Source organism: Marmota marmota, unplaced genomic scaffold, assembly GCF_001458135.2.
Source record: "Marmota marmota marmota unplaced genomic scaffold, marMar, whole genome shotgun sequence".
NCBI lineage: Eukaryota > Metazoa > Chordata > Mammalia > Rodentia > Sciuridae > Marmota > Marmota marmota.
This window is the reverse complement of record NW_025999925.1, coordinates 3,339,507-3,355,794: the sequence shown is the minus strand read 5'-3', so window position 1 is coordinate 3,355,794 and position 16,288 is coordinate 3,339,507. Positions and strand designations below refer to the sequence as shown.

General features: G+C 42.0%; 1 protein-coding gene across 1 annotated transcript; it reads left to right on the top strand.

The window, feature by feature from the left end:
* The first annotated feature begins 1,919 nt into the window (after positions 1 to 1,919).
* On the top strand, positions 1,920 to 3,574 carry Tmem174 (transmembrane protein 174). The gene is made up of 2 exons (XM_015497907.2): positions 1,920 to 2,638; positions 2,820 to 3,574. Exons 1-2 carry the CDS (start codon positions 2,013 to 2,015, stop codon positions 2,920 to 2,922), a joined length of 729 nt encoding a protein of 242 aa, XP_015353393.1. The 5' UTR covers positions 1,920 to 2,012; the 3' UTR covers positions 2,923 to 3,574.
* Positions 3,575 to 16,288: the final 12,714 nt, after the last annotated feature.

The following is a 16,288-nucleotide window of genomic DNA, read 5'->3' as shown; positions in this document are numbered from 1 at the left end:
AGCCTTGCTGCTTGAGGACACACTAGGAGACAGATGAAGGGTCACCTGCTTGCTTTTCGATCTATTTGGCAGTGAAACTAGAGATGACAAGCCTTATCCTGTAGCAAAGAGAGGCATTATGGTGGGGAAAACAGTCCCTGGTCACCTAGCAGTATTGGGGATTAACTTGGGGTAGGGTTTCCCAAGATTCCCTAATGATAACAGTCACATAGGTCACTTTCTGACCATCTTCCTTGAATACTTTGGTTCTGTTGGATATTTTGGTTTTGTCAGTTGTTCAGACTATGCCTTTTAACAAAGTGGTCCCAGAGCTGGGTACTGTGGCACATGCCTATAATCTTGGTTACTCACAAGGCTGAGGCAGGAGGATTGCAAGTTTGAGGTCATCCTGGGAAATTTAGCAAGTAAGCCCCTGTCTCAAAATAATATTTAAAAATAAAAAGAAAGAGAAAAAGGGATGGGGATGAAGCTCAGATGTAGAATGCTCCTGGGGTCAATATCCAGTGCCAATTAAAAAAAAAAAAAGATGATTTTTGTTATCAAAGGAAGTTGAGGAAGCCCTGCCTTGGGCAAGGACACAGCTCTCTCATTCTATGAGAGGAAGCAGATGTAATATTTAACCACCAAAGAGAAACATCTTCTTGGACAAAATCCAGGAAAGAAAGAAGGCCACAGTCACAATTCTGTGGAGGACGAAGTTCACAGGCCATTTGGAAGCTTTGCAGTCATGAATGACAGACAATGTCCCTGAAGAGCATGCTGCCTTCTCTAAATCAGCTTGGGTTTGAGAACAAAACATAGAAGGCTCAAAAAGGCAGCTGTTTGTCTCACCTTGGAGACCAGAAACTGGAGAGCCACCTGGAGGGAAGACCCTAAGCATGTGTCCCCGCTACACTATGACACTTTCACCTCTGATGCTCATGCAGCCTCTACCAGTGATGTGGCATATAGAAAGCTTTCCCTCTCCCTCAGCTGGAGTTACTTCCCAAACATGCAAAGCAAAAGGCACATGGGGGTGGGGCTGGGGTTGTGGCTCAGTGGTAGAGCACTCGCCTAGCATCTGCAAGGTGCTGGGTTCGATCCTCAGCACCACACATAAATAAATAAAATAAAAAGGTAATAAAAAAATGGGGGAAAAAAAGGCACATGGTCCAGCCAGGAAAGAACAGGACCTCAGAGCTTTGTAACTCTGTTAATGAAGTTTTAAGTATTGCTATGATTTGAATGAGTCCCCTCCCACCCATAAATAAATAAATAAATAAAACAAGAGGAAGAGAGACCTGAGCTGATACATTTTTGAGCTCTTATCCACAAGATGCCTTCTGTCATGTTATGAAGAGAGAAGACTCTCATCAGATACTAGCACCTTAGTGTTGGACTTGCCAGCCTCTACAACTGTGAGAAATAAACTCCTGTTCTTTATAAAACACCCAGCACATTGTATTCTATTAGAGCAACAGAAAATGGATTATGACAAATACATCATGACTAGAGATTTCTAAAGTGGCTGGGAATACACATACAGCCAAGAAATAGTGTCCACCTATTTGTAACTAGTTGATTCAGTAGCAAAGTTCGGTTAGGCTCCCAGAACATGTGGTGGATACATCAAGGGTCCCCTGGAGGCAGCTTTGCCATTTCTACAAACCTAGCTTTGGGAGGTCAAAAACAGGGCTTGGAGCAATAACTTGTCTGGTTCTAGAAGAGCACCTCCAGGCCTAAGGGCAGCTTGAGAAGTGTCTTCTGAATGAGTGAATGAATGAATGTGAACCCGAGAGAGAGCTCGTCATTGGCTTGCAAAACACAGACCTCCACTTGCTGGTGATTTATGACAAAATTTCAGGCTTCATTTCTCAGACCTTTATTCTTCTAAACAAAGTTCAGCCCTCAGCGTGTTATACTCTGTTAACCACAGAAGCCCAAAGTTCTTCTATAACTAATCTGAACCTGCGATTCCTTGGCTTTCACAATCCCTTTCCCTTCTGAGAAGCAGGGACCTTGCGTGAGGGACCATGGAGCATGGCAGCAGCCGCTTGGAGGACTTCCCTCTCAATGTGTTTTCCGTCACTCCTTACACACCCAGTACCGCTGACATCCAGGTGTCCGACGACGACAAGGCGGGGGCCACCTTACTCTTCTCAGGCATCTTTCTGGGACTAGTGGGGATCACGTTCACCGTCATGGGCTGGATCAAATACCAAGGCGTCTCCCATTTTGAGTGGACCCAGCTCCTTGGGCCCATCCTGCTGTCAGTCGGGGTGACGTTCGTCCTCATTGCTGTGTGCAAATTCAAAATGCTCTCTTGCCAGTTGTGCAAAGAAAGTGAGGAAAGGGTCCTGGACTCGGAACAGACATCAGGAGGACAATCCTTTGTTTTCACCGGCATCAACCAACCCATCACCTTCCACGGGGCCACTGTGGTGCAGTATATCCCTCCTCCTTACAGTACTCAGGAGCCTATGGGGATGAACAGCTCCTACCTGCAGCCTGTGGTGAACCCCTGTGGTCTCATACCCTCTGGAGGAGCAACTGCCACCATGCCAAGTCCCCCTCAGTACTACACCATCTACCCTCAAGACAATGCTGCGTTTGTGCAGGGCGAGGACTGCCTTTCTTTCATGGATGATGGAAATGACAGGTATGGGGTGTGTATGGGGATGGCCCTCTCCCACCTCTCATGCTCAGGATCTACAGCTGCATCTGGTCTATAAGACAGGGGTGGGGACTACAGTCTGTCGTCTGCTGCTCAGGGTGGCAGCATTAGTTCTGTGAGTAGGGTCCTGGGCTGTAACACATCTGTGTTTTCTGTCACATTTCAGACGCAGCCCTGACGCTGACCAGCTAGAAGACACACAGCTGGAAGGGGACAGTGCTCGCTTCTCACCTCCACCCTATGAGGAAATATACATCCTCCCCCGCTAGAGGCTAGACTATCATGCTAAGGGAATGAGTATTTGAATTATTGTGACCTGACAACTGGCATGTTCTGTGCTGTGACCTTCAGAAATTAGGCAGCAGTGCAGCCAGGCAGCCTGACATTCAAGGTGGGAAGTTAAATGTTTCAGGCTGGTAAAGATTACAGTGGCCCAGGAAAGTTCCCCTTTAGTACAGCTTCAAATCCTCTCAGGTGAGCACCTCTCTGTGTAAGATCCCCAGGGATTTCACCTGCTCCCCTCCCCCTTTCACTCTGCAAAGGCATTGGTGTCTCAGTTTTAACTCCAGCAGCCAAGGGAAAAATCACTGCTTCTGAGATAATCACTGCTTCTCAGGGAGCTTCCACAGCGGTGCGAGTGGGGTGGGAAGGGAGCAGGGGAGAGAAAAGAGGTTCAACTAAAGATTTCCCAGTGCTTGTCCTGGGCCCCAAAGTGGACTTGTATATCCCAATCAACCCAGTTGCCTTCTGGTTTCCCTTGAGGACTCTGAATATGTTAAAGGCTGAAAAACAGATGCATAAATACAGTAAAATAAGATAAAATAATGTCTCCTGTTGGAATAGTGTTGGAGAGCTGGCCAAACCATATGGATGAAATGATAATGAGATAATGATGTGAATAAATCTGTAGGTTATCCCTGAGTCACACTGACCCTGGGCTGCTGATGTTCTCTTCTGCCATGCTGAAGGTTGATGGATGTGTGATGCACGTGAATGGCCATTGGTCCACCCCAGACTGGGGTCATCCTGGGCATGAATGAGTTCTGCCATATGGCTGACTGACTACAGGCACTTCCCCAATCCCTAGGGATCTGTTAAGTTAGAACAGAGCTAGCATGTCAACACCTGGGAAGTCATGGGTGGTGAAAAGAATCTTTTGGCTAAGATAAGCTCACCTTGTTCATAACAAAACTTTGATATCCTTCATTCCCTGAATCTGAACTGTGTACTAAATAGCAGACTTTACAAGAGGCAGTTTAAAATCATTAGGTGTCAGAAGAAGATATTTTCCTTGGGCTCCAAAGGTAAAGCCAATCAAGGTGAGGGAATATCCCAAAGAAAGACACAGGGTGTAGCAATGCTTTAAAGTTTTGATACCATGTCTGTACATGGAGGAATTTTTACTTTCTATAAGAAGCACTTAGTATCAAGAATAGAAGTAATATAGCTGGCGCAATGGTGCACACCTGTGATCTCAGTGGCTCCAGAGGCTGAGGCAGGAGGACAGCAAATTCAAAGCCAGCCTCAGCAAAAGCAAGGAGCTAAGCAATTCAGTGGGACCCTGTCTCTGAATAAAATACAAAATAGGGCTGGGAATGTGGCTCAGTGGTTGAGTGTCCCTGAGTTCAATCCCCAGTACCCCAAAAAAGAATTGGACTAATATAAGCATAGTATATTATGGTTGTGATTTATACTATGACTCAAGGAATACCTCTTTATATTCATTTTCATTTTGGGGAATAGAAGGTGGAGAAACATGATTCTGTTTACAGACTGAGTTTATGAGCTTCACACTCAATATGTTCGTGAGAGACTGGAGTCCAAGCAAGGAGTCATCAGTTCTAGGGAAGAAGTTAGGTGACATCATGGAGCATCACTAGTGACATGCTGACTGCCAAATGACAAGTTGAGTGGCAATGAACATCAAAGGAAGCTCACTAGAGGAAAAGATGTTAGGAAAGGATGTTGTGTGTGGAGCCAATTTGGGCAAGACGGCCAACTAGTCTTGGTGATGTCAAGAGAGGGTCACCTTGCAGAGAAATGACCTTGGGGAGATTTTAGCTCCAGGAAGCAGAGTCGTTCAGCACCACTGTTCCCATCTCAGTACCAACTAGAGTCGTTTATGGTCCTAAGGTCTGGAATCAGGACTTCAGGGCTAATAGCTTCAGGAATCCATGGTGCAAGTATAGACTGTAACAATCAGGGCATCAGAAAATGGAAATGTGTTCATTCCACATTTATTTATTGAGCATCTACTCTGTGCCAGGACCAGGGCCATCAAGAGGGAATATAACTGTGAAAACATAAACCTAAAATAGAGCGGATAAGGCTCTATACTTGTAGAACTTCTAGTCTGGTGGAGAATCAAGTATTGAATATCTACTTTATCTATTAATTATTTCTGATACTTGTGAGGGGTCCTGGAGCTCTGGGGGGGGAGTTGTACTCACCAAGGAGTCACAACTTGCCTGGGGAAGTGAGGATGGGGCCATTGCCTTGTATAACTCCAGGGAGTGCTTTTCGCCAGAACAGCCACCCGTGGAGATCATGCAGGGACCCAAAGGGACAGGAGCATCCACTGAACAAAGAGGAGAGGGCAGAGCTCATGGGAGAAGCCTGGTGAAGTGCCACGTGGAAGGCAGTAGGAGGAGGTGTCTTTAGGGCTGTGCAGGCCTTTTCCATTCCTTGCTGCTAAAGTGCTCAGAAAAAAACTGCCCTCAGTACCCAAGACATTGCACCTACCACCTTTTCTTGCTGAGAGACAACCCCACCAGGCTCTCTTTATTTCTTCACTGGGAAGTCAGAGGGGCCAACCCACTGGGGGGCTCCATGCTTATAACCCTCAGGTCCTTGCTTGGTCTCCTGAACACCGTGCCTACAGAATTTCTGGTTTGTCCTCTGGATAGCTGCCTTTTAGCATCCTCTCAGTCACTATCTTATCAGGGCAAAGAAAGAGATCTGGAGTCAGTCTCCTGGTCTGCTGTTTACCCTTAGGTGGTGTTCAGGGACACCGGGCGTGTTTCAGTGGAGAGGGAGCTACAGTAAGTGGCCAAGCTACCTTTCCCTCCCTCCCCTCCAACCTTGGCCTCCAATGGGGCCATATGTAATTGGGCCATCTACATAGAGTTCAAAACAATGCTAAAGGTCTTGTTGATAACAAATAAAAATAGGTTTCTTAAGAATTTGAACTGGGATTGTCCAGGTTTGAGAAATGAAGCCCAAATACCAATGGAAAAACACTTCCACAAAGCTCTGGGGGCATCTTCTTTGGTCCCTGTCAGCCCTTGTAGGGGCCTGTATCTTTTGCAACATGGGACTGTTTGTCACAGTGGAGGCTCCCCAGAGATTTTAGTCACTTCCCCTTCTTCTCCATAGAGTTCAGTATGTGTCTTATGTTTCAGATTCACCATGTGGTTCTCTGCTACAAAACCAGCCCTTTCAATACTCTCCTCTTTTCCTCCAGTATAAAAATAAAGGCTGTTGTTTGTGAAGAGTGGACCTGGGGTGTCTGTTTTCAGGTTCAGACCTCTGGGGCTCCTCCTGGCCTGGTTTACTGTTAGATCAGTGGAGTAAGATTTCACCGAAACTGACTAAGCGCAGGGTGGCTGTACCCCAAACAGAAGCCCCTCACAGTGACCATGGGGCACACACCTTCTCCACCAACCAAGAGGAGAGAGGTTCTGACACATATCTCAGAGGTGCATCCAGATCTTCCTAGTGTCCCTGCCTGTTACAACCGTCGGCCCATCTCATATTGTCTGATGAGATTGCCTAGTTCAGAGCCCTACACACAACCACCTCTCAGATCCTGTTGAATAACAAATGGAAAATGAATACATGAAGAACTTTCCAAATGGATAATAAATGACCATTCTAGCTTATTGGGTGTTTTGTTGTTTTTTCCATGATGAACAGTTTCTAATGCATACAAGAGTACAAGGGACAGTGTCTGAGACTCTATGTAGCCATCATCCACTTCAACTGTCAACTCAGAGCCCACCCACAATCAACTGGATTTTTAAAAAGCAAGCAAGTCATCAGATGATTTCCTCATAAAATATTTCACTGTGTATCTTTAAAAGATGAAGACACAAAAACAATTACAGTGCCATTATTAAACTAAAAATTTTACAATGGTTCCTCAATGTCGTCAGATATCCAGTCAGTATTCAGTTTCTCCAGTCCCTCCCCCAACACTGCACACACACTTTTTCCCCCTCTTTGTTTGACTGAGATCAGGATCCAAACAAAATTAGCTTTTTGCTAAATGCATCATAAATTTCTAGCTGTTTTATACTGTATTTTGGAAGGTAGACAGTTGGTAAATTACCTATGGCAGCAGATTCATACCTGATAAAATTCACTTTCCAAACAAAAAACTGTTTTTGAGATTTTTCAACTTCATATATCCATTTCTCTCAGCCCCCTGAAGCGCTAGGACTCTTCTATAACTAGTAGAATTTTTCTTACTATTAGAATATTATTAGAGATTTTTCCAAATACAGGCCTGAAAAAAATAACACATGAAAAGAGAAAAAGACCTTTGACTGGCTAAGAATTATCTGTCACAGAATAGCTGCAAAAGTATCAGAAAGTTGACAACCTTCAACTTTTTTGGTTAAAATGTTGAAAAAAAATATTTTTCTTCTGTTAGGGTCATAAAAACTCCTTTAAACATCTCAAAAGTAGGAACCAAAGTCTTTTTTTTTTTTTCTTAGAGTCTCCTTTTTAAGACATAAAGAATCAAAGCCTTTTGCTTGCTCTACATTAAAATATTACCTGGTACAATTTAACACTCAGAGGTTATTTCCTGGGCCTTTTACCAATGAATTTTCAATGTTCTTCAAATTAAAATGAATATATTTTTCTGCACATGCTACAACTCTTCTTTTGAAGGTGGAAATGTCCCAACGTGTGTGTATTCACCTACACTCTCTTATTATAGAATATGATTTATGGATTTCTTCCCCACGTACTACTTGTAAATCATCGAGATTTTTATGTCCTGAGCAGTCAGCAGTTGGTTATAAAATCAACAGAGGGCTGTACTAAATAAACCTTTGCCGGACGGCTCTGAAAGCATTGATGACAAATCAGAATGTGAAGACAACACCATGGGAATGATTCTCACCTACCGGTGGGAAGCCACAAGGTCTCAGGGAATTTTATTTGCCTGGAGACTTTAAGATGAATTACTAGAAGAACTAGTAAGGGAATCTGTTTCCTAGTTTCTAGAAGTTTTCTTATAACAAAGAATCTGCCCTGTATTGTAAAACATATAGAGGTGTAAATCATAGAACCAAACACATATGTTCTGGAGTCTGTGCTTATACACAGGTATTAGAAGATAGATATTTTTTCTGTTCTAACCTTCTCATTCATTATTTTCAAAGGTGGACATACATATTTGAGTATGTATGTGCTCAGCATTATTTCTGTTTGGGGTGTTAGAAATCAATTCCAGGTCCTCACACATGCACTCTAACACTGAGCTACATCCCAACTCATCTTTTTGTACTTGGGAAAATCTCTTGAAGAACACAGAAGAATTGGTATTAATTATTTCTGGGGCGGAGGATAATAGACTCATTTTTCACTTTATTCCATGGTAATGAATGAACATTTTTACTACAATTATATATTACCTGTTTATAAAATTATTTTTAGACTAGAGGGGGAAGAGAAGGCAATAATGATCTCTCTCCATGTCTTCTATGTCTTCTATGAGTCTCATCTTCTCGAGTCCTGGTATAAATAATCTCCATTGCCACTTCTGTTATAGATGTAGTACATAAACATACATGATAAAGACTCTATGTGGTGTGAGTACATTCATGGATGTGGACACACATCCATAGTTCATTGTACTATGAACTCTTGCACAGGGACACATACCATTGAAGTCCCTAGAGCAGGAACAGAACTTTCACATATAGGAAAGGTTTTTCACATACACATCTTGTTGCTAAAGTTCCTGCTAGCAGTGCCTGGGGTAATAGTAGCACACACTCAGAAAGTCCCCGATCAGATTACTGCACGTTCTTTCCTTGATTGTTTCCTCAACCCAGTTCCCACTGCCACACCTTGGAAAACTGTTTACAGCGAACAGAAACTCACTTACACAAGAGCTCCCACCTTTGCACCTTGACAGGAGAAACCGGAAGGAACCTAAGTAAAGTATTCCTCAGCAGGAGGAGGAGCTGCAGGGATTAACTAAGGCAGCCAGGGGGGAGAAGGGGTGTGGGGTCAGTGCCCGCAGCCCTGGCCCCTTTGTCTTCTGGTTCCTCCTTCTTGTCTGGCTTGGACTCCTCCAGGATCAGCTGGTTTGATTCCATCTTGTCCACGAGCGACAGCTGATCCTTCAACAGCCCGAATAGGACTCACAGGAACCTTCTGGCCTATTGAACATCCTAACCTTGCTGATAACTCTTCCCCAAATTCATTCTCATGCTCCTTGCTCACTTCTGGTCCCCAGCTCTGGTTCTGTTGGGCCCAGGCTCTTCCTCTTTCTTCTTGTAGGCACCAGAGTGCTTAAAGCATCTGATTCCTCCCCAGGACTGTGGATCCCAGGCACACCACTCTTAAGGAAACCTCTCCTCCAAAGAATGAAGCAGTCCTGTGGGAGTCTTATATCTCCACCGTTCCTATTTTCTGGACATAAAAGACTATCTTTCCTTCCTGGGCTGTTGTGGCAGAGAGTTCTAATGGTACAGCTCACATTTATTCTCCTATGGCAGCAGTTATCAAAATATACTCCATAGGTCCCTGGGACTCCCTGAGACCTTTTTGTATTTTGAGGGGATGGGGGTGGGGGAAAGGGAGAACTGCAAAGTGAACATTAATTAATAAATAATTCTAAAACCTTTATTTTTTAAATTGTGTGGACATTTGCACTGATGTTGCAAAAACAATAGTGAGTCAGATTTTTAGAACCCAGCAAAGCAGTGGCACCACAGTGTACTGAAGAACTCCTGCCTCCCAGAGAGAGCAGCTTCTAACTCTGGAACCTGTCAATATTGCCTTATTTGGAAAAAGGGTCTTTTATGGTGTGATTAAGGATCTTGAGATGGGGGAGATCATCTTGGGTCATCTGGGTGGGCCCTAGATGTGTCCACATGTATCCATCTGCAGAGGGTGGTTCTGCAGATGGAAGGGAAGACCATCTGAAGATAGAGACAGATATATTTTCCAACTCTATATCTGCCACAAGCCATCAGGAGCGAAAAGAGGCGAGAAACAAATCCCTCAGGATGCTCCAGAAGAAGTGTGGCCCTACCGCCATCTCAATTTCAGGCTTCTGACCTCTGGAACTTTGAGAGAATAAATTTCTGTTCTTTTAAGTGTCCCAGTTTGTGATCATTCATTACAGTAGCCACAGGAAACTAATACAGGCACCACTCTCCTAGTAATAATTCTATTCTTTGCCACTGCTCACTCACAGTAAAATAAGTAATTAAATAATTGTAAAATGCCAATTTCACTTTGAAATGCCCTATGGAAGCAGTAAAAAAATAATTTTACTAAATCTCAACCCTTGAGTCCCTATCTTTTTAATAGTCTATGAAATGACAAGTATACAGAACACACTTCTGCTGTATGCATGACCGTGATGGTTGCTTGGAGGGAATGCATTTCTGCTACTGAATTGCCAGCTGAATTGGTTGCATTTTTTTATGAACACCGTTTTCACTTAAAAGTATGACTGACAGATGCATCAGAGTTATTCAAACATGTACGATAGGCAGGCATTTTTTGAAACCAAACAAATGGATCTGACACTTCAAATGAAATAACTGACAGTATTAGTTGCCAATGATAGCATTCAGCCTCTTAAGTAGCATAAAAACTTTTGAAAACATATATCTGTCATCATGAGCTTGACTGCTTCCCAAAAGCTGACTTTTAAAATGAGTAGTGATATTTAAGATGTGTGATTTTAAAAATATTATACAATGAACTGTGTCAGCATTTGAAAGATCAGTATAACTCAATGTACAAATACTTTCCAAGTGATTATTACATGATATTTCTATAACACTTATGGGTAAAAAAAATCATTCAATCTTCAAGACAGACCAGTGGATTTTAATGTAACAGAGTACAAAATATTCACTAATATGATTTCAGAGTCCACATTGCAACCTGTTTTTAAATAGCTACCACATGAATTTTAATGTCAAATAGAATAAAAATATTCCTAATTATCTGGAAAAGTTTTAAAAGTACTTCTATATTTTCCAACTCTATATCTGCATGAGGTCAGACCTTGTTCATATAATTCAACTATAATAACATATCACAGCAGATTAAATGCAGAAACAGATGTATGAATCAGGTCATCTCCTGAGCCCAATGTTAAAGAAGTTTGAAAAAAATATAAAACAAAATCACTCTTCTCACTTTTGTTTTTGCTTCTGAAAGAATATGTTATTTAACATGTTAAGGGTTTATAACTGTTATTTTAAATAAATAATAAACATATGTTCTAATTTTTTAATTTAATTCCTAATATGGTAAATACTAATAGATAGTACTCACATCAATAAGAGTTCTTTGGGGTCCTCAATACTTTTCAAAGTTGTAAAGAATATCCAAGATCAAATGATTGAAAACTGTTGGCCTATGACATTGGGGTGAAGTAGCGGTGGGTGGGCAATGTACCAGTTAAAAGACTACATTTCCCAACTGCCTTTGCAGATAAGTTCAGCCTTGTGATGAGTTCTGCCTGATCAGATGTATACAGAAGCTTTTGTAAAGGGTTTCCTGATTTCCTGCCTGAAAGACAGATAGCTAGAGAAGTCCTTTTCTTGATTTCCTGCTTATCCATGGCCCTGCTTATCCTTGAAAAGTATGGGATCTTTGAAGCCCCAGTAGCCACTTTGAACCCTGAGGTTACCTTGAGGATAGAGGTGACTTGTTACCAAGATGGAGCCAAAGAATAAAAAAAAATAAAGAAAAGCAAAGAAAAGAAGGAGGAGGAGGAGGAGGAAGAGGAAAGGCTGGATCCTAATAACTGTGATGGTGTCTGATTATCTACTCCATGCTTCTTTTAAATGAGAAAAAATAAACTTCAAAATCTTGTTTAAGCCACTATTATTTTACTTTTTGTGTTACCCATAGCAGAACCTAATTGTAATGTTTTCCTTAAATGTGACAGTGTGCTAAAGCCAACCACAAAAGACCTAGCTTTATGTGGATTGTGTAATTATTTCTTAAATATTTTTTAAGATTGGGTTTTAGTCCTATGCCAACCTTTGTCTTAACTTGTGATGTTGAAAGAAGCATTATTCTTCAGGGTTAGCATCAAAGGCATTCCAATTTGTTACACTGTTTGGGCCACAAACATTTAGGGAGTCCAGGCCATCAGTAGACAGTGGGCCAGGCTCAGGGCACACGTGCCTTCAGAGCTCCGTGGTCATGGAGGGATCTACCTCCTTCCGTGGCCCAAGCTCCCTCACAGTTTTGCCACAGGCCTCTCTCCAATATAGCAGGCTATTTTCAGTGTGGAGAGAGACAAACAGTTTGGCTATTTAACTGGTTTTTCCAGGGCAGGACTTAAAATTCTCTTGAGCTAGGGGTGTAGCTCAGTGGTGAAGCATATGCTTAGCAGTGCAAAGCCCTGGGTTCAATCCCCAGAAATTCTCCACTGAATTCTTCTTTGAAATTTTTTATTCTTTTTAAAATATATATTTTTTAGTTGTAGATGGACACAATATCTTTTATTTTATTTATTTTTTATATGATGCTGAGGATCGAACCCAGTGCCTGACGCTTGCAAGGCAAGTGCTCAACCACTGAACTACAACCCCAGCCCCTCCCCCCCAATTCTTTTGAGCAAATTTTAGTATCACCCACACGCTGAACCAGAATAGCCCAAATAAACAGAGAAGCCTAGCTCCTTCGTTTGACGGGTTGGCACAGTTGATTTCTCTGATTAGCCATATCAGTTGTGGAATGCTCTCTTGTCTCTCATGCCCCCATTATCAATATGATAATGTACTGAATTTGAAGGGATGTTTGCAGAAAGTCAACTCACTTTGTGCAGGGAATCACTCTGTGGCTAAATCTGCTAAGCAAAGTAGGATTCTGTAGAATATAAGGAAGTCTTGTCCCTCCTGTTATGTAGAATCAATTACTGTTTCTGGAGGAGGGCGAGAGAAAGAAGAGATATCCAAAAGCCTTATTCATAAAGGCCTGGCAGATTCTAGAAGGGTCAGCTTTGGAGTAAGTAAATGTCTCCCAGAAGCCTAGGGTTTAGGATAGATCCAAGCTAGACCTGACCATTCCACAGCCTCCTGAGGACTAAACCTAATATGTGTTGATCAAAAATTTCAAATTCAGCAGAGGGAATAAATGTCAGCTGCAGTTACTAGTTCACATTCTCTCTCTCTCTCTCTCTCTCTCTCTCTCTCTATATATATATATATATATATATATATATATTTTTTTTTTTTTTAATTTATGGTGCTGAGGATGGAACCCAGTGCCTCACATGTGCAAAGCAGGCACTCTACCACTGAGCTACAGCCCTAGCCCTAATTCATGCTCTCTTGATAGGGGAAAGAAGATTTGAGGCCAAATTAGGATATTAGCTCTGCCACTTATTAATTGGGTGACTTTAGGCAAGTTGCTTACAGCTACACAAATGCAGAGGTGACTGATATGCTGGCAAACCACACTTTCTGAATACAAGTAATAATTACGTACACCTTTTCAAATAATGCTAATTGTTCTAGAAGATGGACGAACATGGATAGATACGTGCTAACAGTTTGATAAATAACTTTTTAAAACCAAAGTAACTCTAAAATAATAATTTACTAATTAGTAATGGATTTGTTTTCATACAACTAAAAACCCCAAATAACTTTAACAGGATAAGTTTATTTTCAGTCACATGTAAGAAGCCCAGAGGTCGTAGGCATTTCAGGGAAGACCCCTCTGTCATCAGTGGCCCAGGCTTCTGTCTTTCTGTGTCACCATCTTCATTCAGCACATGGATTTCCTCTTTAAAGTAGTCTCATGGTTTAAAGTGGCTGTGGAAGCTCCAGCATTAGGTCCACATCCTAAGTTGAAGGTGAGAAAAAAAAGGCTTCACACCTAATTCAACTCTCTAAAAGAAAATCTTCCAGAAGTTCCACATTGTCCATGTGTCCCTCTGTATCTATGGATTTCACACCTTTGAATTCAACCAACCAAGGATCCAAAATATTTGAGGAAAATTTGTGTCTGTAGTGAACATATGCAGCTTTATTTTGCCATTTTTCCCTAAACAATACAGTATAACAGTACAACAATACAGAATAACAACTACTTACATAGCATTTACTTAACACAATTACATTGTGTTAAGTATTATAAAATGTAATCTAGAGATGATATGGGTATATCATCCAGTATCCCACCCAGTATATGGGTGGGCCTGCTTAGGTTTGATGTAAATACTATACCATTTTGTAAAAGGGGCTTGAGCATTCTTGGATTTTGGTAACAGTGGGAGTCCTGGAATCAGTGCTAGATGAATATTAAGGAATGATTGTATTTCTGTCTCACTGACCAGAATTCGTTAGTTCTTTTATTGTGGCTGTTCTGTTACAAAGGGCAAGTGGTAAAGTCCGTATTACACAAGCAACTAACAGACCCTTCCATACTTGGTTCGTGTATTTTTTCCTCTCTCCTCCTCCCTTTCTCTAACTTCACTCTGGATTCAAATATCTGCTCAAGAATTTGGAACTTGAAAAAACATGTTTGTTTTGAATACTCCTGCTGAACCAAAAATATTAGCTTTGAAATGCCAAGTATAAGTACACATGCCAGACACAAGGTTTTGGCCAAAGAAGTTTGACTTGCACTTTTAGAATGACAGATGCATTTATCAGCAGGAGAGCGTCAAGGAGTCACAAAGCATTGAAGTTGTAAAATAGGCAAGCTTCGGACTAAACCGCAGTACCAAGGATATTTGTCACATATTTGTCTCATTTCGTTGGATTTTTGTGGGATTTTTGGTCTTTCCCATCTTCTCATTGAAGGTCATTAGTTGTCATGGGAATGGTGAGATTGAACTCATATAGCAGGATTTGATGGTATTGACATATGCAGAATAAAGCCAGTTCATTCCAGAAGCTGTGATTTAATAAGCTTGAATTTTCCAGAGTTTAATTTATTCCCTGGGTTTGGGAGGGTGGAAAGGAGAGGAAGAGCAGGGAAGCCAGACACCTTGGGGAACCGCCATAACTTCTTTGGGGCATTAGAGCTATATTTGGTGCAATTAAGTTGCTAATTCAGTAAAAACTACACAGTTCCCTTGTGGCCTGAAAGAGAAAAATGCAGCTGCTAAAGGTGGCTGATTTATAATCAGGGAATGACCTGGGCACCAGGGGAAATGAGCCAGGTTCTTCCGAGAGCCTAAATCACTCTCTCAGTCAGGCGATCAAAACAGCATGCTCACCCCGGGCAAGCACCAAAATTGGGCAGACTCCAAGACAGGGCTTGAAAAGATTCCCAAATTTCAGCAGGATTAGACCCTTGCCTCTCCCTCATTCCTCAGGAGGAAGCAGGAAGTTGAAGAGATCCTTCAAAGGAACAGGGTTTGGTCCCTAGCCTTTCCTCAACCCTTGTCCCAGACCTAGGAAAAATAGGACATAAAATTCAGGGCAGTATTGTTTAGTCTGTGACCTTTTTACAGTACGGGTGATCAATTTGCAGGGTTATTCAGGTTATATGCCACTTGTGCCCAGTGGGCACTTTTCACAGTGTTGTATGACTCAGTGGTTCTCAGACATGACTTATATTAGAATTGTCTGGCCAGCTTTTTAAAAAAAAAAAAAATCTCAAACCAAGATGCAGTTCAGACCAATTAAATCAGACTTTCTGGAAGAGGAACACAACACTGTGTTTCCAACATGCAGCTCAGTTTAAGAACTAATGGTCTGATTCACGAGGACTTTGATGTGAATGGCACCCCCTTTAGTTGTGTCAGGTACAACCTGCACAGACATACATGCAGCCCGGGGTAGTGGTGGAGAAGCCAAAAGTTTGCTGAAGACAGTAGGAGATAGAGTTCCTTCTAGAAAGAAAATAAGTGTAAAAGAAATCTAGAAATTGGGCCTCCAGCCAGCATCCTATGACGAGGGTGCCTCAGGACTGGATGAAAAATTAAGGCATTGTATGATTTTGGGCTCTGAATGGCTTCTATTTCCCCTTTCTCAAAACTGCTCCAGTTCTGAGTTCACTTCTTGGATATTTTCTAAGATATGTAATTTATGTAATTGAAATAACATCCAACACTCAAGCACCACTGTAGAATTTGCAAGGCACTTTTTAAAACCTCTGTTCTAATTGTGGAGCTCACTTCATGGATCTAGATGCTGTTAGAACTAGAAGACTGGTTTTCCATGAGCTTCTAAGAATGACATCAGTATTTGTGTTGTGGCTACACGCTTGCCAAACTTCATCTTCAAGGGCGCTCCAGGTCAGGTGGCCCTGCTAATCAAAGGCCCTGAGTTTAGCACAAGGAAAACATTCAGCAATGATTTATGGGACAAATGGAAAGGTGACTGATACTCTGGCAAACCACATCAGGAGGCCACTGTCAGAAGGACGGTTCTGGGTGCTGAGAGAGAGACTGTGGCCACA